Source organism: Ailuropoda melanoleuca, chromosome 3 (assembly GCF_002007445.2).
Source record: "Ailuropoda melanoleuca isolate Jingjing chromosome 3, ASM200744v2, whole genome shotgun sequence".
Lineage (NCBI taxonomy): Eukaryota > Metazoa > Chordata > Mammalia > Carnivora > Ursidae > Ailuropoda > Ailuropoda melanoleuca.
In genome coordinates this window covers 99,842,361-99,867,147 of record NC_048220.1, presented here as the reverse complement: position 1 = coordinate 99,867,147, position 24,787 = coordinate 99,842,361, and the positions used below count along the sequence as shown (strand labels likewise).

At 47.6% G+C, this 24,787-nt stretch overlaps 1 protein-coding gene across 2 annotated transcripts in view; it reads right to left on the bottom strand.

The window, feature by feature from the left end:
• Positions 1-24,787, bottom strand: part of ADAM19 (ADAM metallopeptidase domain 19) — a 78,211-nt gene that overhangs the window by 18,669 nt on the left and 34,755 nt on the right. For both annotated transcript variants that reach the window (XM_034656800.1, XM_034656801.1), the window contains 8 exons: positions 23,095-23,171; positions 15,156-15,348; positions 14,417-14,482; positions 9,632-9,703; positions 5,884-6,050; positions 3,491-3,575; positions 2,666-2,805; positions 553-730 (listed from right to left, as the gene is read on the bottom strand). In XM_034656800.1, coding sequence (XP_034512691.1) covers positions 553-730; positions 2,666-2,805; positions 3,491-3,575; positions 5,884-6,050; positions 9,632-9,703; positions 14,417-14,482; positions 15,156-15,348; positions 23,095-23,171 — 978 coding nt within the window. The remainder of the gene's footprint in view (positions 1-552; positions 731-2,665; positions 2,806-3,490; positions 3,576-5,883; positions 6,051-9,631; positions 9,704-14,416; positions 14,483-15,155; positions 15,349-23,094; positions 23,172-24,787) is intronic.

Genomic DNA, 24,787 nt, shown 5'->3' with positions numbered 1-24,787 from the left:
CTGCATGCCCACCACTCATTTTGAACATCAGAAGGAAGGAAAGAGCTTGAACACAAACAGTTCTGTTCCTTCTTCCAGCAGCAGCCCTTTCCAGACCTAACAGTACTTCCTACAACCTCTTTCAATAATCTCTTCTCAGCCTAAATAGCACAAGCGTGTTATTTTAAGCATCCTCAAGGCCCAGGTTCAAGTTCATATATCCAGCTGTGTGGCCTCCGGAATAAACTCCGTGCAGCTGGAGGACCAGGGAGGCTGTCTGTAACTCCACTGGGGAGGAGATTATGGGTTTGGGTTAGACCAGACGCTCACAAGGAGAACTCCACCCTGACCTGGACGCCAACGGAGCCAACCTCAAACTGAAAGAGTCTGCAAGAATGGTCCATATTGAAGGCCTACTCTCCACACCTGATCTGTGATGGTGTCTTTCATAGCCGTGTGTATGTGGGAGATGCCTAAGACTAAGAAGGGTTCTGTTGCATTCTCTTTTGACTTTAAGATTTTGAAATCAGTGCACATTCTTCCCTTCCCACTAGCACTACCATGACACCTTACCTCTTCCTCCCCACAGTCACATTCTTCCCCATCTTCCAGGTACCCATTCCCACACCTCCGGCCTCCATACAGCATCCTGGTGTCTGGCATATTGAAGAGACACATCCCGCCGCCTGACTGCAGATACCTGTCCAGCTCCTTCCTGTTGCATCCATTGAAGACTCTTGGAAAGGGATGCCTGGCAGAGCGTAAGGCTGGAGTTAGTTGGATATCTGAGCATTAAGCAGCCAGAACAGTCTTAATCCTGCCACCCAAGAGGCTGATTCCACCTAGACTCAGACCCCCACAGTCCCATGCACACACATTCTGTCCCCTTAGAACATCACCGATACATTATTTTACAATTCTTTCTTAGCGCCCCATGATGTTCTTTTTTCCCCTCACCGTGCATGGAGGAGGTATTTGAGAATCAGAAGCAGCAATTTCTGCCCTTCATAGGAAGGGGTTGTAATAAATAAAGGGTAATTGAATATGTTACAATAGGTTTCCTGAGTTTTAGAGCTGAATAAAATACTAGCCAACCCAAACTTTTCCTGAAGCTGATATTAGATGGAGATTTTCTTGAAACAGAAGACCAGGCCAAAAAAAGCCAAGATCGTGGGTTTAATTGCTTCATTGGGCCAGCGATCTTATGACCTCTATTCTAAGGATACACACAGCACTCCAAACTCAACCAGCAACCATAAATGCATAATTTTATCATAACATTATGAAAGGTCCTGAGTCCTGCTATTGGAAAAAAAGCATCAGAAGTCATACATTCTCTACCAGCAGGTCAATACCACAATTTGGGTCTGTAAAGGAAGAGCTATCCTGTTCCCAATGCTCTAAACCAACTAAAAGTTAAACACTGGAGGGTCCCCTTCAGTTGTTTGGTCCATCACAAGGAATTTGTTGCCAACAATTTTTAAGCTACTTTAGTAGTTTATATTTGCATATAGTTTAAAAACAAAATGGAGTAGTAATTAATATAACTCTCAACCATATGACTATAAATATGCTTTTTAGATTGAGAGAGAAAGGGATGGACTTAACCATGAGCTCTTAGGGATTTGAGCATGACCCATGGAGTTGTACCCCGCATGTCAATATTATCCTTTCTATGTCACAGCCAAGAAGCGATGGACAAACACTGGACACTGGAACTCCAAGAAAGTTGCCTTTCCTCTAAGAGACACTGAAACACCATTCCCTAAGAAGTATAAGCAGGCTCTAACAGTTTGGGGTAGAGGGAACACAATGATGCCTTTCCAAAGAGTGACTCAGGTCTTGGAAGAACCCAGTGCTCTTTTTGCTGTATGAGTTCAGATACTGAACATTAAGAGTTGTGACTAAGAGTTGTGGCTGTTACCAGAATTCTCTTTCAAAGGCTCTGGTTTAAAAAAAAAATCCCCTCACAGGGGCACCTGGGTGGCTTAGTCGTTAAGCGTCTGCCTTCGGCTCAGGGCGTGATCCCAGGGTCCTGGGATCGAGCCCCGCACCAGGCTCCCTGCTCTGCTGCGAGCCTGCTTCTTCCTCTCCCACTCCCCCTGCTTGTGTTCCCTCTCTTGCTGGCTGTCTCTCTCTCTGTCAAATAAATAAATAAAATATTTAAATAAAAAAATAAAAATAAAAAAAAATCCCCTCACAGATACAGGGAGATGTAGCTGGCTTGTTCTTATTCCTCATGGTAAATGCAACCTATAAATTCCCTGAGGAGTCACTCTGTGGCCATGGATGTTCCCTATCCTTTTCCTTGTTGTGCAGCCTACATCAGAACTTTGAATCAGCACTGACCAAAATCCCTTGGGTTGGAGGGACTTAAGGGTTGGGGTTGTTCAAAATGGGTTCTCTTCAAAAATTCATGAACTGAAAAAGACACATGTGGCCAGGCCAATTTTACAGCTGAAGACCCTAAGACAGAAATTAAGTATATCTAGGGTTCCACCACCACCAAACCACCCGCTACAAACCTAGAGCTCCTTGCACACATTTGCTTTCTTGGTTCTCTTCCTATTTCTTTGTTGTCAACCTCATTTCTCTCCAAGGCCCCTGCTGGAGGATTAACAGAGGCTCCTAAGGCCAACGGAGAGGAACACTTGGGTTGTACTGTCCTCACACACTCTTGACTCACCCAGTGGCAGCCGCCATGATGCACCCGCCATCAGCTGCGCTGGCCGAGCAGCAATCCGCAGAATCATGGCTCATTCCGAAGTTGTGGCCCATCTCGTGGGCCACGGTGGCAGCCACGCCAATGGCATTCTCAGAGTGGTCCTGCCCAAGGAGAGAGTTCAGGTCAAGAAGACAGCTCTCCCTACTCCCTGTTTCTGTCTTTTCTTAGCCAGGCCTCACAGCTGTCCACCGATTCCATGATCAGTGCACACAGACTCCATGATGAAAGCCTGTGCTTTTAACTGTCATGCTACATCTGTGGATAAATACAGGATAAAGGGGTGGACAGACAGATGGAGAGCAGACATCTCTGACATCTACTTCATGGGTTAGAAACGAATAATCAACATAGTCCCACAAAGCCAGAGAGAATTTCAGAAGAAGGCAGTAATTTCCTAACCATGACTTTGAGACAAGCTCTTGTTTCACAATGATATGCATGATAACATAAAACCAAGGATGAAAAATATTTTTTTATCTCTATTATCCTACTATTCTCCAGACCCTGGTCTGGAACACATGAGAGATCTAGTGACATCACTAGATGTAATGTAATCACTTCCAGGGTTCTCCTGAGCTTGAAAATTGGGGATAAACTATAATAAATGAAAATTCCCCCTTGGGTACCTCCATCTTTTAGAACTTACTGACTTCATTTTAAACAACTGCCCTACTTGATGTCAAGGTTTTTTCCCTGCAATAATAAATATAATTTTTTTTTTCACAAGATGACCTCCTATCCTGTGAGGCAGTTTTCTGCCTTCTGCACAGAGAAGTGGAGACTCACCATGTTGACTCCTCCAGACTGGTACACGGAGCACATGGCCATGAGGGGGGCCAGCCCGATGGTGGTGCCGTGGAAAGACATGCCCCTGCAGGAAGGAACAAGAGAAGGTCATTCAGATGGCAGCTGTGAGGGCTCTTCCGCTGTGCCCGGGAGCAGGTGGCCATCATGGTGTTCCTTGACCCCGCTGACATTCCCAGATCATTCCCAAGGAGAGAGACCCTGGCGTTCTAGGCCAGATGGACAACTTCTAGGTCACCACACCTCTCACTTCCTCTCACCTACTCTCTCACTGCTCCAGAAAAACAGAAAGGGCGAAAGGTCACTTTTTCCCACAGTATGCCCAGAGCCCCATTCCCTGGAAGGAAATGGGCAGGGCTCATAAAGCTGCGTCCCATTCCTGCTGCAGAGGAAAAGGCCAGAGGGAGGGGCTGAGGGAAGAGTGGCACAGGTTCTGATGCTGCGGTGACTCATGACCACTTCTGCCAGCTGCCAGGGTCCCGTGCCACAAGCCCGGCTCTGTGGTATGCATGTTAGGGGCAGGGCGGGGGGGACTGGGCAGCAGCTGTGGGGGCTGATGCTTCATTTCCACATCACTTTGGGGCCAAGGAAACAGATGTGTCCCATCGGGAACCCCACCAAGGGCAGCTGGGTGCAAAGATGAGCTGTTTCTGCCTTTGTTTTGCAATTGTGATGCAAATCTGCCAACAGCCCCCTACATTCCCGCAGTTCAATCCACCCTCTCTCCGCCCGCATCCATCCAGGGCAGGACTGAGTAAAACAGTACTCTCCTGCAAGCCACTAACATGGGATTTATTTAAAGGATCTATCTACACGGAAATTCATGATGCAGTGCTTTCATAGCTCCCTGTTTGTCTTCTCATCTAGGACACGAGACCTCTGAGAGCCAAGATGGCCTTCTTTATTCAGGGGTCACCAGAACTTAGTAAAGTATCTGACACATAGGGGCACTTAATAAATGTCTGCTGAACTGAAGGGGGAGTCTTCTTCAGAGAGACAGTCTGCAAGAGGACACATAAAATATATGCAAATCTCTATGAAGCCCCACAGGTTATTCGATACACTTAGACATGGCCCTGAGGAAGTCCTCTAGACACCTGGATTCAAGGTCTTGCCCAAAACAGGACACCAGGCTTCCAAATTTTGGGGCAAAACCCAAAAACTTCCTAGTGAATGTACCGTTGCGAAATACACATAGCCCAGATTTTTGGTACAGTTATTTCCCCATTTCTTTAAAGATTTTTTTTTTATTAGAGAGAGAGAGTGCACACAAGCAGGGGGAGCAGCAGAGGGACAGGGAGAAGCAGGGTTCCCATGTGGGGTTCCCAGGACCATGGGATCAGGGCCTTAGCCGAAGGCAGATGCTTAACCAACTGAGTCACCCAGGCACCCCTCCCCATTTCTTTTATTTTTTTTTTTCTTTTAAGTTTTTTTTTTTTTTTTTTTTTTNGAGAGACAGCTAAAGAGGGAACACAGCAGGGGGAGGAGGAGAAGGAGAAGCAGGCTCCCTGCTCAGCAGGCTCGATCCCAGGACCCCACGATCATGACCTGAGCCGAAGGCAGATGCTTAATGACTGAGGCACCCAAGTGCCCCTCCCCATATCTTTTAAAGAGTGAACAAATGTTTAATGATTGTTGATTCAGAAAGATTTTTTAGGGAACAAAAGGAAAATAGTTTTACTATGTATGTGCCTTTTGTAATAACTGTCTCAGAATACCTTTGGAAGTCAACACTAAAAATACCAGATATTCACCCCCTCATACCCTGGGGGACTTCAGGTGCCATCATGACCCCCAACACTTATCTATTCTTTTCTCTCTGGGATTGAAGAAATTCTGGCACAACTCCCCTCACCCCCAAATTCTCCCTGCCTCCCAACACATGGTTCCGGCACTATTTGCCACTCGAACTGGCTCAGGCTCTCAGCGCTGAGTCCCTGGGAACAAAGTGAAGGGCAATCTAAGGAGGCTACTGCTTTGGGAGATGAGCATGTGTGTTACAACCAGGCACCACCAAGACCAAAATGAGCCCCTCAGAAAGTCTGTTTGAAAGCAGCCCCTGACGGTCGGTCACTTCCCAAACACACACCCAACTGTTTCAGATGTTCAACAGAATAGGTGTAAGTCTAAGCTTCTCATCTAGACTGTCAACACTTCCTGGGGTTGTTATGACTCTTAGGGTTTTAGTAATTTCCTGGGTGCACTGGGGCAGAGCACACGTCTGAGAGCTAAGGGATTATTTGGACCAGAGAGGTGGGATAGCTGGTCCCACCCACACTGAACCCCGGGGGTGGGGAGGGCAGGGAGGGCACACACAGCAGGCAGGGGCTGGGCAGCCAGGCCCGAGGAGACACACATGCACAGAGGCCACGTACGTGATTAACTGTGCGTTGTCATGGTTCTTCTGGGCAAGCAGCTTGCGCCTCCAGCTGAGAAATGACCAGAGAGTAGAGTAGGGGTTCTCCGAGACTTCACACATATTCCCATGCGTCCAGACTTCCAAGCCCACGAGGGCAATCCGGATGTTCAAGGACCGGTAGAACTGAAAGAGCACACGAGAGCCACAGCATCACCTGTCAGCACCACCTGACGTTTACGCGCCCCTTCCTAGCCCAGCACTCGGAGCAGGTACCGGATTGCTCTCCGGCACGTGCCTCCCAGGGCCGGGAGGCCACAGGGGCTCCTAGTCACATGCCTCAGGAGGGAGCAGTGAGATCCTGAGAAAGATGTGCGACGTTCTGGAGGCAGGGCTGGGGTAACTTAGCTGAGAGGAAAGAACACTGAGACGGAACAGGACACAGACTTGCTTCCAAATGCGGACAGGGCTGTCATGTGCAAGACAGGATCAGTGCTGTTTCTAAACTGCTCCTAAAGCGGGATGTGGCCAGTAGGTACGACAGACAGGAAGACCCGTTTCATTTTAAAATAGAAAAACAAAAACCAAAACTCTTGTAACTAAAGTTAGTCCTAAGTGAGCTCAGAGCTAAGCTTTGCTGTTGTCTGTGGTAAGAACCCTAGGCCCAGCAGTCCGGAACAATATCTCTCCCAGGTCCTTACACGGTACTTATCTTGTTTATACCTGTCTAAAAAGTTCTCTCAGACAAAATTCCTCTTGTATGCTGAGGCAGAATTTACATACCATAAAATCCACCCAGTTGGGGTGGACAGCTCACTATTTTTAGTAAATTTCCCAAGCTGTAAAATGACCACAACAATCCAGCTAGAGAGTGTGCTCCTCATACCAAGACGTACCTTATGTTCATTTAGTCTTTTCCCATTTTCGCCCCCAGACCCAGATGATCTCTAATCTACTTCCTGCCGCTACAGATTTACCTTTTCTAGACGTTTCCTCTCACGGGAATTACACAGCATGGGGTCCCTGCATCTGGCTTCTCTCATTAGTACATTTTTGAGATTCATCCACCCCCTGGCCTCTGTATCAGTTTGTCGTTCTTTTGATTGCTAAATAGTATTTCGCTGTCTGGATATGCCCCAATTGCATTTGGATGCATTACTGGGGGAAGTCACCTACTCATGTTGGAGGTAAACGGGTATAAATGATATACAAGTAGACGGACACGCTTATTCTCAAAGATCTCCTTTCCCGTCACTGGAGGTGTTTGGACTTTGTCACGAATGGCATGAACAGGTAGCCAGCACGACACTGCAAAGGTCCCAGATCACCTCTAGAGTTCTGCCCAGCCCAGAGATCCTGAAATCCTATAAAGGAGACCTGACTCTCAGGTTCCTTCAGACCAGAGCTACACCTGACCTTTGTGACGTGGTATCTTTCCTCTCATACACATATCAACAAGAAGAGGGTTTTCTTTAAAGCTGAGTACCACTGGGAGGCATACGCTCAAGGGACTCTTTGACTGACCTACCCTAGAGATTACTGAGGCAGGGACTCTGAAAACAAAACTGCACGGAAACCCAGGTCACATAAACAGAAGATACCATCTTAATCCAAAATTGGCAGGTACGGCAGCAGCTAAAAACAACAATTGTAACATCAATGTTTATCGAGCACATTCTATGTCCCAAGCATGGATGCTTAGAAAAGTTCAGTAACTTGCCCAAAGTCTCAGCAGGAGGACAGTGGAGCCGGGAGTAAGGCCCAGATGATCGGATCAGATCTCAGAGCCACTCGAGGCCCTCACTGCTTCACTGCTGACGTATTTACACATCCAGAGAATCCTCTTGCCCCCAAGAAGTTGAGGTGTAAGATGGGCTCCAGATTCGGTGAAATAGCCATTGATTGCAAAGGAAATTTTGATTTTCCCGTTTTGTGCCAGGTCAGTCATTACAGAAAATAAAGGGTTTGGATTCCAATTTGAACTTGCTTCATGAGGGAGCTTTTAAGGACTTAAACTTGGCTTTTTCACAGTTCAGGAAAAACATTTTGGATTGGGTTCATGATTCAGCAAATTAGTGCAGTTCATTCCAGTTTTAGTTCAACAACAGTTCAGTTCAAGTAGCTGGGTCAGCAAGCCTCAGAGAAGTGGGTTTGCCTTCTTTCACCCCAGCCAGAGTGACTAAAATTAGCTGCTCAGGAGAAAACCAAGACCGCTCCACAGAAGGGACCAGTTAAGCAAGGCTAGGGGCTTCATATAAGGGCTGGGGCGCAGCGTCACCTCTCTTCCATTTTTCATCAGCACCCTTGGTTCTACCACACAGACCCGCTGGAGAGTTCACAAAGGGGAGGCCCAGCCAAGCTTCCCACCTGCTGGGTCTCCAGAACAATAGTGAGAGCGGGGTCTGCCTCCTGTATACCCCCCAGGAAATGAGGTTTTCTTGTTTTCCCAGATGTTGAGTGTTTAGGATGTAGGATCATTTAAACGTTATTGTTGAGTGAACTGAGGGCTAGAGAGAGGACTGAGCTGTGTCCCTGGAGGCTTTCCTTCCAGGAAATGCTGATGACTGACTTTCACCTGTCACTGACCAGTCACCACTGTTTCCAGAGCCATCTAGGGTGAAACAAAAACACAGACCACAGACTCTCCCACCTGATGACTTCAGAACACTATTGAATTTGCTTGTAAATCCATAAAAACAAAAACAAAAACAAAAAAACCTAAGTTCTTTTCTCTACCTTCTAATGTTTGGGAAAAAATAATTTCCCTTTTAGACCTGGGATCCATGAATCCCTGACAGGCCCAGAGGTAAGCAGCAGAGTGCTGTGAACACCCTGAAACTGTACAATAAATGTTTTCAGATTCTCAAAGAGACCTGTGACCTTAAACATATTAAAATCTATTTTTAAAAACTGTATACTACTAGCCTATCAAGAGAGTACTGTAATTTAAGGTTATCTATTCTACTGCATTTTGAGTATAACAAATACCTTTTTTCATATAAACAGCATATTTCCAAGTCCCAGACCAGCCTGCTCTAGTAAAATTCAAGAATTTGGGTATTTCCTAAGAGCATGTTTTAAAAGGGCCTGATCAGGAAACTTAACCATTCACACGGTCTTTCTAAGAGATAAATAACTTTAGAACCATTTTATAGATGGAGACTATACAGATTGGCCCAAAACAAACCACTCAACTTTGAAGGATCTGTACCTTTCCCATGCTGACCTACCTCAATTCTCCCCTAAGTCAGGACACTTCTGGGCTTTATACCTGGAAGGAACCTTAAAGAACCTTCAAGCATTCTTAAACTGGGCTCTCCTTGTCCTAGGTTCCCTGGCAGCCATTTGCAGGGGTGAGGGGAAGGAGCAAGAGGACAACACTCTTGATTCTCACCCCTGCTTTGGTTAGAGAGTCTGTTTTCATCTGACTTTTATATTAGACATAGGCATAAGATTTCATTTAAAAGAAGGGTTCCACCAGAAAAACAAAAACTTTGAAAGCCATTAATTTAAGCCAGCCCCTCTACTTTGTAAATTTAAACATAACAAAACAAAACTGCAACCCAAAGAAAGTGAGTTCCCTGGCTAAGCTCACGTAGTCGAGGGGTTTGTCAGGACCACCCTGAGCCTCTCGGCTTTGCTGTTCCGTCTCAGAAGCTGGCTGGGGTGACTGGTCCATGAGGCAGCTCAGGTGCCATGCGATCTCCTGTCCTGTGGCTCCTCTAAGGTGCTGGCACCTTTCCCACAAAGTACACACCTGGTCTCACCTTATCAACGTAATTGGCGATCTCCATGAGCTTGCGTTTGGTGGCATCCTGGTCCCGCCGATTCTTCTGAAACTAAATGGAGCAAGCAGAGCTAGGTGAGGCCCCAGAAACCCCTTCCTGGACCCCTCCTGTGCCCCACTTCTTGTCTTTCAATTAGATTTTATTTTCTCCAGACTTATATGAGCAGTTACTTTTATGCAATTTCCTCTCCTTCCACACCCTCACCAGCGTCAGCTCAGGGAGGGCAGAACCTGGGTCACATTCATCATGGCGTCCCCAGCTGCCAGCTCAGTGCCAGGCACACCGCAAACATGTAATAGCTGTATAGTAAATTGAAGTCTCTTCCTCCAGCCCTGGAAGTCAAATCTGTTCTCCTGTCCTCCAAGTTACCAGGTTTCCTGCGATCTCTCACTGGGACCCAGAAGTGGGAGCAATCTGATCCTTGCTTTGGTCATCACTCCAACATGAAGCCATCATCACAGGGATCTCATGAGGCCTCCCTACATGTGATCAATCAACATTGATCAAATTGCTGCTGAATGTCTGCCATGTGCACAGCATTATGCGTGGCACTAGGTACGAAACAGTGTGTGAGATCCTGGTAATGGCCCAGAGGACCTTGCATTAAACCAGAAAGAGAGGGGCAGCTGGGTGGTTCAGCTGGTTGAGCGTCTGACTCTTGGTTTCTGCTGAGGTCATGATCTCAGGGTCGTGAGATCAAGCCCTGCATCAGGTTCTGCTCGCAGCAGGACTCTGCTGGGAATTCTCTCCCTCTTCCTCTCCCCTCCCCCTGCTTGCTCACGTGTTCTCTCTCTCTCTAAAATAATCTTAAAAAAAAAACAAACAAAAATCAGAAAGAGAGCCAGAAATAACAACAATGGCAGATTCTGTATTTAAGGAATGCACAATTAAAATGGGCACATAAATAACTGTGGGAGGCCACGTGAATGACACACATTGGTGCTGGCAACCGTAAGGCCTTGGCAAACAGGCTTCGTCTGGCATGCCATTTGGATCGATTGGCAGTGCCTTCTACAGTGAGAAGAATACTGAGACAGCATGGGGTTCAGCAGGAAAGAGCGCTGTGCTCGATTACAAATATCTGCCATGGGTACCAGTAGGGTGACATTTTAGTACGTAGCCTCACATTTACCATTCCTGCCTGAAAGGGAATAGATCTCTTTCAGCTGCCACGATGAAGGAAAGCTTCACAGTGTAAAGACAAAATCTGTTACAACTGCAACCTAAGTTTGCAAATGATAGGCATGTCCTGTATGCTGCCATTGTTCCAGGGAATCTGGATACCTATCTGATTTACCTTGTACATGCTATCGTGGTACTTCATCTCCAACCCTTCATATCCTTCCTCCACTGCATCTCACAAAAATATTCAAGCAAGAATCACAAAGAAGAGCGAGAAAACACCCTGGGATATCTGTTGGGATGAGAGTGTGTCTGGCCATGGATACAGGGGAGAAAACTGCCATTTCTATTCTCCCACTGCTTTTGGACTTTCTTGGTCTTCTTTGGAACTGTGGCTCATCAGAACTGTCAATCATCGCACTTCACCATTGCTTTCTAGAGGGCAATTCGATGCAAAGGCCTATGACTTGGACCTAATTATGACTTATGAATCCTGAAGTTTCTCTTTATAGAGTCATCCCATTTCTAAATTGGTCTCACTGCAGAGAAAGGGTTGCAACATTTACTTAATATTTATTAGAACATCGGAGTCAGAGTTCATTGTTTTTCAAATATATTAATCCTATCTTTAAACAACTGCCTGATAATACCACCCTGGTTGAAGTAATGTACCACGTTGCCCAGAAGAGCCTCAAGCGGGAGTAGCAAACTTTCTAGAAATGGCCAGACTGCAAATATTTGAGGCTTTGCAGGCATATCATGTCCCCTCTACTCCGCTCTGCCACTGCGGCTCAAAAGCAGCTGTAGACAACACACACAGCAGGAAGCATTTGTGCCAGTAGCTCTATTTACAAAAACATGTGGTGGGCTGGCTTAGGCCACAGGCTAGAGTTTGCAGATCCCTGATCAAAAGAAAGAAGTATCTCAACCTTACACTTTCTAGGGTGACACAGGAAGTAAAACGTGGTATATAACACCTGGCCTTCGCCAACTACCCCACTTTCTGTCCGGAGCATGACAGCGCTTGGCAGGCCTGTTTTTACAACTATCCCACGTCCTACAACATCCCATCTCGCTCTTTCCCTGCTTAGATTTCCCATTTCACTTGCAGAATGAATAAACGGAGAACTGCCCCAGGCCCTCCCACCTAGGCCCAGGGACTGAGCAGCCGCTTGGTCATTTTTACTGCAATAACTCCCTCTCCGGGTGCCTCTGCTCCCTGCACAGAGTTCAGGGCCCAGAGAAGGAGCCTGGCCTGTCTCAGCACCAGGTTGTAAATCACAGATAAGGCAGCCCTCCCCTTCCCCGTCTTCTCAATCTCTCAGATTAATTAATTGTCAGGAATACATTTCTGCCTGCAGAAGATGAGAGGCCACTGGAAAAGGGAGTCAGGGAGAGGTGGTGTGGGGAGGTGGGGATTTGTCAGCCTGTGAACCATCTGGCTGATTACATCCCCCTCCCCTGAATCATTCAAAGCCCAGGACCCTGAGAAATGAGCACATTCCCGATCCACAGGCTGCACGAATCACACCCTGTCGGCAATGCCTATGGGGCTGGGGCTCTCTCCTCTGGAACAGGAAGACGGCCCTAGACCACACCACAGTCCTAGAGGCAACTTGGGGGCCACTTTTCCTCTTGGGGTTCTGCTGGGACCCCGAAGGTCACAAGACTGAAGATACCCAATCCCTAACCCACCCCCACTACTTCAGCTTCCAGAGTTTCACACCCAGTAGGTTTTAGAACCTTCCAGCAAGACGCTACTGGGGAGAGTGCAGGGCCAAAGGGAAGGATCACCCCACCTTTACATTAGAGCAGGAGCTTTGGGGGTCCTAGGAGCTTTATCTGAACCAACAATTTTGTGGCAAAAAAAAAAAATACAAAAGAAAGGTTCAAGACTACGTATGAGATGATCTTAAGATCATCTAACAAAAGCTTAAATGGAAAATGTCCTGGAGTCAGAGGAACTCAACTTTTTTCCAGCGGCCCTCTCACCACAAGGCAGCCCTGCCGGGCAGGGCCAGCGTTGTTACTTCTCCGCATGACCACGGAGCTCAGGCTTTTAAATCAGCTTTAGATTTTGCTCCCCACACCGCTCCCCCATCCTACACACACACACCAGTCTTTGGAAAGGAAAACAAAAGAGAAAAAAAAAAAAAAAAAAGAAAGGCTCCTGGAAAAACCAATACCTACATCAGTTACAAAGCTAAATTCTTCCCAAAGCAGAACATGATGTTCCCTCGGCCTGAAATGCCCTTCACCTCCACTCTTCTGCCCAGGTAACAACTCCTTGCCCTTTAAGGCAGCTCAAGGCCACCTGCTCCTGTCACTAATGCTCTTCTGGCCGGAAGCCTAGCGTTCTTCCCACGACCCGCACTGCCCCAGGATCCGTGCTTTGGGAGTGTGGACTAGGTAAAGCCACCTTGGGATGAGGTCTTTTTGGGGAGCTGGTAACGGCAGCATCTGGATGGGGCACGAGACAGGCGGAGCTCTTACGAGTTCTGTCCTAGGGGAGCCCCAGGCAAGGCGGCAACGTTAGCCCATGGTGAGTGCTCAGCTTGTTGTGACTGTCCCTGCCCAGATGTGTTTAGTTGTGGTTGAGTCACTATACAAAGTGAGAATTGGAGGTGAAACATGGCTAGTGTAGGCAAATATGGGCTCTGGAACCTGAACCCCCTTTTCCGGTGTCAGCTTCAACATCATCCCTGTGGACTTTCCCCAATTCCCAAAACCATGCCAGCCATCTCACAATCTTTGCTCTAATCCCCTGTAAAGATCCATCTTGGCCGTCACCACACTTGAGTTTTTGTGCCACTACTCTAAACTTTGATGTCAGGGACAGGTCTGGCCTCATCTCCTGGGGTCAAGCACTGTGCGTGACACATAAGAGAGAATCAAGATATCACTGATGAACAAATGAAACAGTGAGAGAGATGAATGTTCATCAAATCTTAGAAGCCAAGGCCCCTGAGAATCTGGCTGATTTGAGAAATATAGAATTAAAGGGTAAACAGCTATTCCTTAGGTCAGTAGTTCTCAAACTTGCCTGTGTCCAGAATCACCCAGAGGGCTTGTTAAAATAGGGATTCCTGGACCCCGGCCCCATAGATTAGGACTCAGCAGGTCTGGGGCGGGGCCCAAGAATTTGTACTTCACGAGTTCCCAGGGGCTGCTGATGCTTTGGGAACCATGGTTCTCATTCGGCACCAAGGGGGTTATAAAAATGGACCCACACATGGGCAGGAAAATTGTATTCAATCAGATGACCGAAAATATACTTATCTTTGCAAAAAAAATTTTTTTTTGAAATTTCTATGAAGAATTTATGGGCTTCCTACGAATAAGCACCAAAACTGAAAGGTCTTCAGACTCAGTTTAAGAAATGTTAATCCAAATAACGCTGGTTGCCCTGATTTTCTATCTAATTAATGTATTGAGCCAGCAGAGACTTTTTCCTTGTTTTTTTTTTTCCCCAACCATGTTTGAAATAGCAAAAAAGAGCCCTTGGTCAGATTTAAGGCCCAAATCACATGACACACTGGAGAAAGAGGAATGTTTCAGCATTTCCCCAAAGTGGTTGAAAGCCTGGAATGGAAGCTATCGAGAGAGTAGCTTTTCCGCTAAAACCCATTGCCTCCCCCTTACCTCTGCATAATCAGCCACGAGGTAAAGCTCCACATACTTCATGGAGTGTAAATCTTCCCTTTTCATCTAAGAAAGAGATATAAGCAGATCAGAGCTGTAGAAATGGTGGGCATGGCCTCATTTCAAAACAACTGCTAAGAAATGGTGTTAGTTAATAAGCAGTGGACCTCCTCACTAACTTTACATTTGATGCTGGCTACGGTCCCATTACCCTCACTATACCTTCCGCCCGCCATCTTGGTTATCGCTGGGGCTGCTCTGGGACTATGAGTCCAGTCCTTTATACTCAAAAAATAATGAGCTGGTTGGCAAGCACAGGGGCCAACATACTGTGAGGGAACATGCTGACAATCAAGTCCCCAAAAAGCATTTAAACCACATACCTCTATTTTCAGTATACATAAATACAAGCACTTTGTGCATATGGTTATGTGGTTATTCCAAAAGGGGAGGCATATTTTTTTTCTCACATTTTAAAGTTTCTGAAATAAGCATCTCAGGGTATTTTAAATGTCATAGTGTTTTTCCCAAAAGTTTTTCCCAAAAGCAGTTATTCCATCCAATACAAGGGTATCTCACACAACAGTGAAAAAGATAGTAACTTAGAATTAAAAAAAAAATAAAGGTATTTCCTCCTTCCTGGACACCTCCTTTAATTTAGAAATACTCCTGGATCCAAAGTAAGGATCTGCAGAGGGGAAAAACCTACCCCCAGGTTGACGCCCGCATTGAGACTCACCCTGCGAGGTCGTTTCCTGGTCTGGTTGGTATAATGAAGGACCCAGTCCCTGGTGGTGGACTTGGAGTACTCGACCCCACAGTTCCCCAGGGGCAGCTTGAGATGTTCAGATCTGTAAATAAGGTGGTGGCCCTCGCTGTCAGGGAGGGGCTCGATGATATAGCTGAGGTTACTGCTCACCATGATCAGTCCTCTGTCAATGGGAGAAACAGAATCTCTGGTCAAAGATTGTAGTCCTGGAAAAGTCTCTTGCTCAGGCCTCAGTTTCTCCATACGCAAAATGACATAGTTGGTTTTGATCATTGATTCTTAACTTTACTGTGGGGTCATGCACCTTTGGGTGAGAATCTGATGCAAACTCAGACTTCCTCTCCAGAGAAATCTGCACATGTATATGAAAGGTGGTACACAATTTCAGGTACTTAAAGCTTATTATGAAGAAGTTCAAAGGTTCTAAAAAGGCTCACCAGGGACAGTTAATAATATAAAGGATGGTAAGACCAGGATTCCAAAAAGCTTCCCAAACTCAAACATGGCATATGACAAATCAAAAGTTAAAACTTATAGACTCAGAAAAAGATAGTCTGGTGACTGGAAAGGAAACAGTGGCCTGGGGGTGAGAAAACCCAAGTTCTGGTCTTCACTCTAAATGTTAAGCTGTCAAATGATCTTCAATGAATCTCTTAAAAAAAAAAAATCACTCCAAGCCTCAGTTTTCCCCTGTGTAAATGCAAATGATAATTTACTAATTTAACAGGACTCCAGATGATTAAATGGAAAGATTTTTGTGTACAGAAGAAACCAAAGCTACAGGCATCACTGATGGCTTTCCTACCAGCCCCAGTAAGGCTGCTCTTCAGTGAAGCGATGTCCACAACCAAGGATGGGAAACTACTCTTGGCTCTTGGTTACAGATACAAGCACTGAACTCAGAATAAGGACATGTGTTCATTCATTCTACTCTTTCACTCACTGAACTCATTATCTGTACTAGATGTGATGTAGACGTAATCGCTGTCCTCGAGTCATTCACACCTTCATCAGAGGACAGTCATTCATTCCACAAGTGTTTCCTGAGCTCCTGCTATGTGCCAGGCATCAAACTAGTTGCTGAGGACGGAGAAGAGAACAAGACAGATGGAGCGCCTGCCCCCATAGAGCTTAGACTCTGAACCTGGGAATAAATCACTAGAGTACGTAACAGAGACAGCAAAAAGATTTCATCGCCCCAAACACTGATGGATTGGACACAGCTGCCTGGGAGCATGACATCAATGAGGCTTCCAAGAGAAAGAGTGCCATGACCTATTCTTGGTCGCTATCCCAAATAATCCATGGAAGGGTGAGTACAGGCCCATGTAACAGGCATCTGCCATCCTTGATGCAGTGAGACGAATACTGTAGCCAAGGAATGCACTCAGTCAGGGCTCTAGGGGAGGAAGAAGCCCAGTAATAAATCCCAGGGCACCAGCAGCATTTCATGGGCTCCAAAACCTCAGGCCCTCATCTGTCCAGAAAGTTCAAAAAGCTAAAGTATCTCCAAGTCACTCTTTGCCACTTCAAACTGGCAGGACATCTCTCTGGCTGCCCCAGCTTCCACCTCCGCCCCTACCCCCTCGAGTCCCCACCCAGGTTTTGCCCTTTGGGAAGAGCCTGTGATGCCTGTGGGAGAGATAGCGCCAGGCTCTGATCAGCAGCAGCCTTCCTGGAATCCATCCCTGGCTGACCTCATTCCGGTGCCAGGGAGCCTGACGACTTCCCGGCTGCCTCACCCAGGCTGACACAGCAATCTGGGACCAGCCCCGCGGCAGGACACCCAAGGTGCTCCCTGAACAGCTGGGGGTGGGAGAGGGGTGAAGAGCAAGGGTCACATCCGCTCTCGAGTCCAGACAGGAAAGGGCAGAGGGCAGAGCCACTGCGGGCATCCTGTTCCCAAGCTTTCTTCTCATCTCGGCTGACCAAGGCCCCTCCCATGACCTCAGTTTCCCCCAATGGCTCCAAACATTGGAAACAGAGGGCTTGACAGCAAGTCGGATGATGGTTTTGTGCCCATCAGGTTGTGGCTGCGAAGATAACACCCAGTGAGTGGAAAGTTCCACACAGGAACCAGGAAGGTTCCAGTGTGTTGACCAGGCATCCCTTGAACAAGCCTCTGGGTCAAACAGAACAGAGGTCAAGGCAAAGCTTGGTACATGGTGAATAAGAGTAATCACGGTGGCTATACAGAGGCTTTGCTATGGTCCGGGCACTGTGCTGAGAATTTTCTTCTTCACACTAACATTCCTGATCCCCATTGTACAAATAAGAACCCTAAGGCTAGGTGAGGTTAATAAACTGACCCAAAGTCGCACAGGTAGTAAGAACTCAAGCAGTCTGGTTCCAGGTCCCACAACCTGAACCGGGGTGTCTGTCACAACAGCGCTGTAGAGTGGGTCAGAAAGGTATCCCTGGTTTACAGATGGCTACAACTGACAGGCACCGTTAACTCTCCACGGAGGTGCGATCGCCTGTTGGAAGTAAGACAGCAGTCTGCTGGGAGATAACAAGACAAAGGAAGCATTTAGTCTACTTTTCATTGTTAGGGGCCATTTTCTGTGAGTTAACCACATGCCAGGCACGGTGCTTAACAATCATCATTCTTTTTTTCTTTTCTCAGTGTTATAAGGCACCATCATGAGTCCCATTTTACAGAGGAGGAAACTGAGCCCCGGGGAGGTTCCATCACAAGGTCTGCTGGGTATCTGGAGCCAAAGATTTAAGGTCTGGCAGTCTCGGGGCCGTCTGCCTCCATCAAGTTCCAACTTTGCGGGTCCGAGAGCTCCCAGAGCTCCCTAGTAGACTGTTCTGCAGGGTATATTAACACTACAGATGTAGGACCCTCAGATTCTGTGGCTGGAGCACCTACACCGTGAACAAGCCCCGCGGTAATTCCCTGCACAGGCACACTCCGGAAATCTGGCCTGGAGCCCAGGCTCGGGGTGGCAGGAGCCCGTCTTTTTACAAAGGCCCAGACGACTCTGGTTCAGGGAGTGGGCAGATAACAGGGCTCAGAGGGACACTGAGAACTCGTGGCCGCTCCCCTCCCCTCCCCCTACTGTACTTCCCGCTAACTCGCCCCCTGGCACAGCTGCAACCCTCCCAGACTGCCTGGTTTGGAGGAGAAGCTGGCACAGGCCCCATGACTTCACAGTGAGCACCAGCTTTGACAATGGTCAGGGGTGGGAGGGGATTTCTTAGAATCTAGTTGCTGCGGCCCTCCCCTATCACCACCACCAAATCCTGCTAGCTGCTCTCCCCTGAGCACCCACAGGTCATTTATCTTTCCAGGAGCCTCAGTTGATTTAATTTGCTAAATGTAAGCAGTGGCAGAGCTCCGTCAAGGGGCACAGGAAGGGGGGCCCAGGAGGCTGGGTGGCTGGGACCTCACATGCTAGCTCCATTCCACTCTCCACCCTATTGCTCATTGTTGAGAGCTTGATATAAATGAAATTATACAGAGGAACCCTGGCAGGGCAGGACAGGCAGACAGCAGCGAGTGAAGCGTGCTTAACTCTTGACTGACCATGGGACTCACCCAAACGCACCCTTGAAGGACCTAGCCAAGAAGTGCTTCCTAGGAATGTGTCCATTCAGAGCGAAACCTAAGGGGACACATCCCATGTCCCTACATCCAGAGCTGCTCTAAGAGGTATTCCCCTTCTTTCTCTTCCTTCCCCACCCCACCCCAATCTGCATCCAATGAGAAGGAGGTACCTGGGGGCATCAAAGGCAGCACAGAAGGAAGAAAGCACATAGGCGACATGCTCCCTAGGGAATGGGGTAGCAAGGGACAAGTGGAGAGTGTAAGCTCAGGAGGGAGACACACCTGGGTTCAAATTCTGGCTCTGTGGTCGACTAGCATTGTGCTGGGCAGCTCACGCCATGGCTGTGATAACTGACTGAAGTAATAGGGAGCCATTCTGTAGCCATTCAACACACATATATGGAACCTATAATGTGACAGGAACGGTTTTAGGCTCTAAGGAGGCAATATGACCGAAAAGAGTCCCTGCTCTCAAAGAGACTGCACTCATCACCTAATGTAAATCCACCAATGATGTCATAACTGTTCCCACTTTATAGGCGAGAAAACTGACACTGGAGAACTAGGTTTTAGAGCAAGACTGGTTTGACTCCAGAATCTACTACACCTGTCATGACTTAGCGGAACTGCCCCATGTGGGCTTACTCTGTGCCGGACACAGAGGCAGTGTTCATTCTGTGTTCTTCAGAAGGAAGGCCAGGTATTCAAAGGCGGAAAGCCATCCCCCTCCCCGGCAAAGGGGCAGACAGGGATGGCCTGCTGCGGGTGTATGAACCGCCCCCTCCTGCCCCAGGCGCCCACCTCCCTGGGACCTGCACTCTCGGCAGCACAGAGCTCCCAACGCTCAATAGTCCTTCGGGTGACCTGATCTATTTTCTTTTTCAGATGAGAGGAACCAAAGCCCAGAGAACAAGGAGCTTGCAAGGTTACCCAGTGAGTTAATGTTAGAGCTGGGGGCAGATACCAGTCTTCTGGTGAACAGGCTCCTCATTCCCCAGTGGGGCCCTGACACAAGCCCCCACCCCCAACCGCCCACTCACAGCCCCTGCACCATGAGCACTGTTTGTAAAACTGATGAAGGCCCACGGGAGACGCCAGTCCAGCTGAGGCAAAGAGAAGGAGAAAATGATTCAGGGAAGGCAAAGCTCAGAGATCACATCGCCAGGAGGTGTGGAGCTAGGTCTCAAACTCAGGTGTCTTGACTCTAAATTCTGAGCTCCTTCCAGGCCACCATGCACACATTCTTTTTTTTTTTTTTTTTTAAGATTTTATTTATTTATGTGACAGTGAGACAGCCAGTGAGAGAGGGAACAGAAGCAGGGGGAGTGGGAGAGGAAGAAGCAGGCTCCTAGCAGAGGAGCCCGATGTGGGGCTCGATCTCGGAACGCCGGGATCACGCCCTGAGCCGAAGGCAGACGCTTAACGACTGCGCTACCCAGGCGCCCCACCATGCACACATTCTTACACATTCTCTCGCGTTCATTTCCAATCTCATGGTCTCTCTCCCACACTCTCTCACAGATCTGAGTCCTGGGACGAGGAGTCAGGTATAACCGCAGTGAATGTGGGTCTCAGAGTTTTGAGGACAGAGCTGCTATCACATGATTTATTGTTTATCCTTGAAAGACCTTCTATGTAATTAAACTTGCTGGACATTCGTAGATAAGACACTATGCAGCCATTCGAAGAATGAGATAAATCTATGTGCGCCTAAGACATAATGTTAAGTGAGTGAAAAATTACAAGACGTTATGTATCGGGTAATCTTATTCGGATTAAGAAACATCATGCCTACATACGATTATGTCTCTCAGTTATGTGTATCCCCAATAGTGATTACATAGATGGGGAATGCAATTGGCTGGAGCAGTGGGAGGGGATAAGGAACTTTCACTTCTTTTAACTTGACACTTCTAGATTATTTGAATGTTTAACACATTAGTTATGCAATAATAATTTTTCATAAGCATTTTCTTTAAAAATAAACAACTTACCAGTGAGGTAAAAAAAAAAAATGTTTTACTGCAATCCATACCTCTCTTGCTCGCAGAGAGTGAACTGGGGACACATACACACACATACACACGCACAGCGTGTCCCCTAGAACCCACAGGTTCACTCATGTTCCCTTCATCCCAGTACTGCCTAGATTTCTTCACAAATAACCGTCCTTGCTTACATTGATCCTATCTGTTACTCTGCAAAGCATTTGTGCATGCAAGAAGTCAGGTAGACATTTAGAGGATGAGTTGTTGATTAGAGACAGACTGGGGGAGCCCGGATACCCATCATCCCTAGTGAAATGGTATGCCACATCTTTTTACTGGTGTATTTTATAAGTATCCATAGCTGCGACACAATTCTCAAAGGTGTCAGCGGCCCAAATATGATTATAAAACACAATATTACCTACCAACATTCTTTTTTCACAAGAAATATTTCTAAAAGGATAAACAAGAAACTGGTAACACAATGACTGCCTCGGGGGCGGGGAGGACCTGGAAATCCTGGGTGAGAAAGAACCCTATCTTTCATTGTACCCTCTCTTTTGTACTATTTGAATTTTTTTCCCCTCTGATCATGTATTACTGCTTCAATTAAAGTCACCAAACACTACTTTGGAGAGAAGAGGGGGGCCCCACAACAATCTGGAGACTCTGAAAACTCAGGGGAACTCCTCTGTATTTGTATTATCAGCCTGAAGATTCCATTTGGTATAAATCCTACCTATTTTCTCCAATCACAAGGAGCACGTTCCCAGGAGAGAAGCACCATCACTATGGGGACTCGCCCATGGAGGCACAGCGTTATGAGCCTTGGGGAGGGACTCGAGGGCTCCGTGGGTTTCAAGTCTGCTGCTGCTGCAGCTGGTCCTTCCCTAGGGTCTGAGTGAGACATCTGGTATATGTCTCTGGCTCTTAAGCCAGCCAGGCCCACAGATGCCCTTAAGTTCTTAAGGTGTGTAGTGAGAAGGCTAGGAAAGTAAGATGAGTGGACTGCAGAGGGAAGCATGCAAAACACAAACACATGGACGGCTCACCCGGTTTCCCCCTGTCAGCACGGCTGCGGGAATGATTTACGAGAGGCCAAGCCAAGTTCCCACTGCTCCAGACCATGGACACAGAGGAAGAGGCAGAGAGAAGCAAGTCACACCTGCATGTTCCCTTTCTTCCTTCTTGGGACAAACATTGTTTATTTGCGGACTGCAGGTGGTGGTGGCTGGGCCTGTAAACACCACTGGGAGACCAGTTGGCTTGGCTCAACCAGGTCATCTGAGCAGGGGATTTGGAGCCACGGTTATGGTCTCCCAGCCAAAACTTGTTTCCTGCCTAATTCCCTCCGGCAGACGCACCACGAAGCCTTACAGAGGAGACATGGCCCAGTTTATAAACAAACACATGGGATCTGCAGCACAAGGGGCCTTGTACTTGCATGTGAGCCTGGGTGAAGTCTTAGCATGGCTTCACTGTTACAGGATGATAATAACCCTGTCTGTCTGTGGAGCGCTGTAGCTAACCTAACACTTAACATTCTCTACCACGCCTCTCATCCTGAAAATTGCCTTGCTTCTCGCTTCTCTTCCTCCCTCCTCTTCTCACTAGATGCCCATTTCCTTTTGTACTGCCTGCTAGTTCTTCTACCCGAGGAGAGCAAAGGAGAGGTGGGAATAAGCACTCACGCTCATTTCAAGTGTATGAACCATGACTTCTATTTTCTATATTCTGATGTTCTGACAGCTGGGGCCTTGCCCTTCTCAGGATTAGCCAATTCCTAAGGATGGTAAACAACTTTCAAATGCAGGCTCTCACCCCCTTGGCCAGTCCCCCTGCCCTGATCACCCCAGGATCAGGTGGAAGACAACTTAGGAACAGCCCCTATGCCCTAGATCCCACTTTAAATGGGCCAATCCGAAGCCAGCTAACCTTGCCTTGCCTGTTTCTTCCTGTAGAAACCACAGCAAAGACTCCTGCCCACAACCCCTCACCCCACACAACCTGAACGCCCCACAACCTGAACCGTATGCTTCCTTAGGTGCTGTGCCCCCTCCTCTTGGGATCTTGAATACAGCAAACTATTTTTTCAATGACAGTCATCTCCTGATCTTCTGGCTTCACCATACCTAAATAATAATGAATCCTCAAGTTCCTCAAGAAAAAGAACGCTCAATCTCAGTGAATTTGTAGATAATCTGGGATTTCCCTGGTCTCTCCCAAGCTCAGTCCTTCTTAGAACTGGCTCGCATACACTCTCAATGGTCAGTGTCTCAGGGTCCCTGCCCAAGGCCAGCCCTGCTTGTCCTAAAAATCATGCCTGGGGCAAGTGCCAGGCACCCCCAGCGCTGACAGGGCCCCTTACCTCACTCCCCGGCAGGTGCTGAGTGTCACGCTGGACTCTTCTGCCTTCCTCACCGTCCCGTGGTAAAAGCAGTGGTTCTAGCAAGGAGAAAAGGAGGGGTAGTCAGGCGAAAGGACACTGATAAGTACAGCAATGTTCATGTCTTGTGAAGGTCAGGAATGATTATATACGTCTTAACTTACAATCTGCAAAGAGCTTTCCAAGTCACCATTTTATTTGATCCTTGTAATAGTCCTGGGAAGTGGGACAGAGCAGATGTCATCATCCCCAGTGAACAGATGAAGAAGCCGAGATTCAGGGAAGCAGAAAGGTTTGTTGAAGGTCTCTCCCTGCTAGTCAGAGAAGCCGGGACTTCAGGTCCAGTTCAGGGGTCTTGCCATGACACGTGGCCCCAGGCAAGGCTGGCTTCTGAACAGCCTGCCCCCCTGCTAGTAGACTCATCTCTGGGACCCCCTGCAGAGTTGAGATGCTGTCCTCCCAGAACCTCAGAATGTGATCTTATTTGGAATAGGGTCTTCACAGATGGCATTAAATTAAGATGAAGTCATTCTGGACCTGTGTCCTTAGAAAAAGAGAGGAGGACACAGAGAGCCTGAGAGAGAGCGAGAAGAGGCCATTGGAAGATGGCGGCAGAGATTAGGGTGAGGCAGCTACAAGCTGGGGAGCACCACAGACTACTAGGAGCTGCTAGAAGCTGGAAGAGGCAAGGAAGCCCCATTCCCTAGAGACTACAGAGGAAGCCTGGCCCTGCTGACACCTTGATTTTGGACTTCCAGCCTCCGGAACTGTGTCTTACGTCCCCAAGTTCACTGTGCTTTGCGACAACAGCCCTGGGAAACAGAGAGCTCCCCCACTTCCCCTGAATCCCTGCGTGTCTGGATCAGAGCCGATTTGGCAGCCGCATGCACGGACGCATGGAGTTCTGATGCTGTTCTCACATCGGCGTGTCTCACAGCCATCTGGTCTTCCCGACCTGGCTGGACTCCTCATGACCACGCCAGCTGCCGAGCGCCGCTCCGGGCCAGGCCCCCGGCTAGGCCTGGGAGACACAACAAGGGGCTAACAGGCACAGCCTCCAGCCTTTCTGGGCCTTAGCGTCTCGCAAGAGCCAATCTTAATTAAAAAGCCATAAAAACTACTGGGTGTTTACCCCAAAGATACAGACGTAGTAAAGAGAAGGGCCATATGCACCCCAATGTTCATAGCTGCATTGTCCACAATAGCCAAATCATGGAAGGAGCCGAGATGCCCTTCAACAGATGACTGGATTAAGAAGCTGTGGTCCATATATACAATGGAATATTACTCAGCTATCAGAAAGAACGAATTCTCAACATTTGCTGCAACATGGACGGCACTGGAGGAGATAATGCTAAGTGAAATAAGTCAAGCAGAGAAAGACAATTATCATATGATTTCTCTCATCTATGGAACATAAGAACTAGGATGATCGGTAGGGGAAGAAAGGGATAAAGAAAAGGGGGGTAATCAGAAGGGGGAATGAAACATGAGAGACTATGGACTATGAGAAACAAACTGAAGACTTCAGAGGGGAGGGGGTGGGGGAATGGGATAGACTGGTGATGGGTAGTAAGGAGGGCACGTATTGCATGGTGCACTGGGTGTTATACGCAACTAATGAAGCATCAAACTTTACATCGGAATCTGGGGATGTACTGTATGGTGATTAACA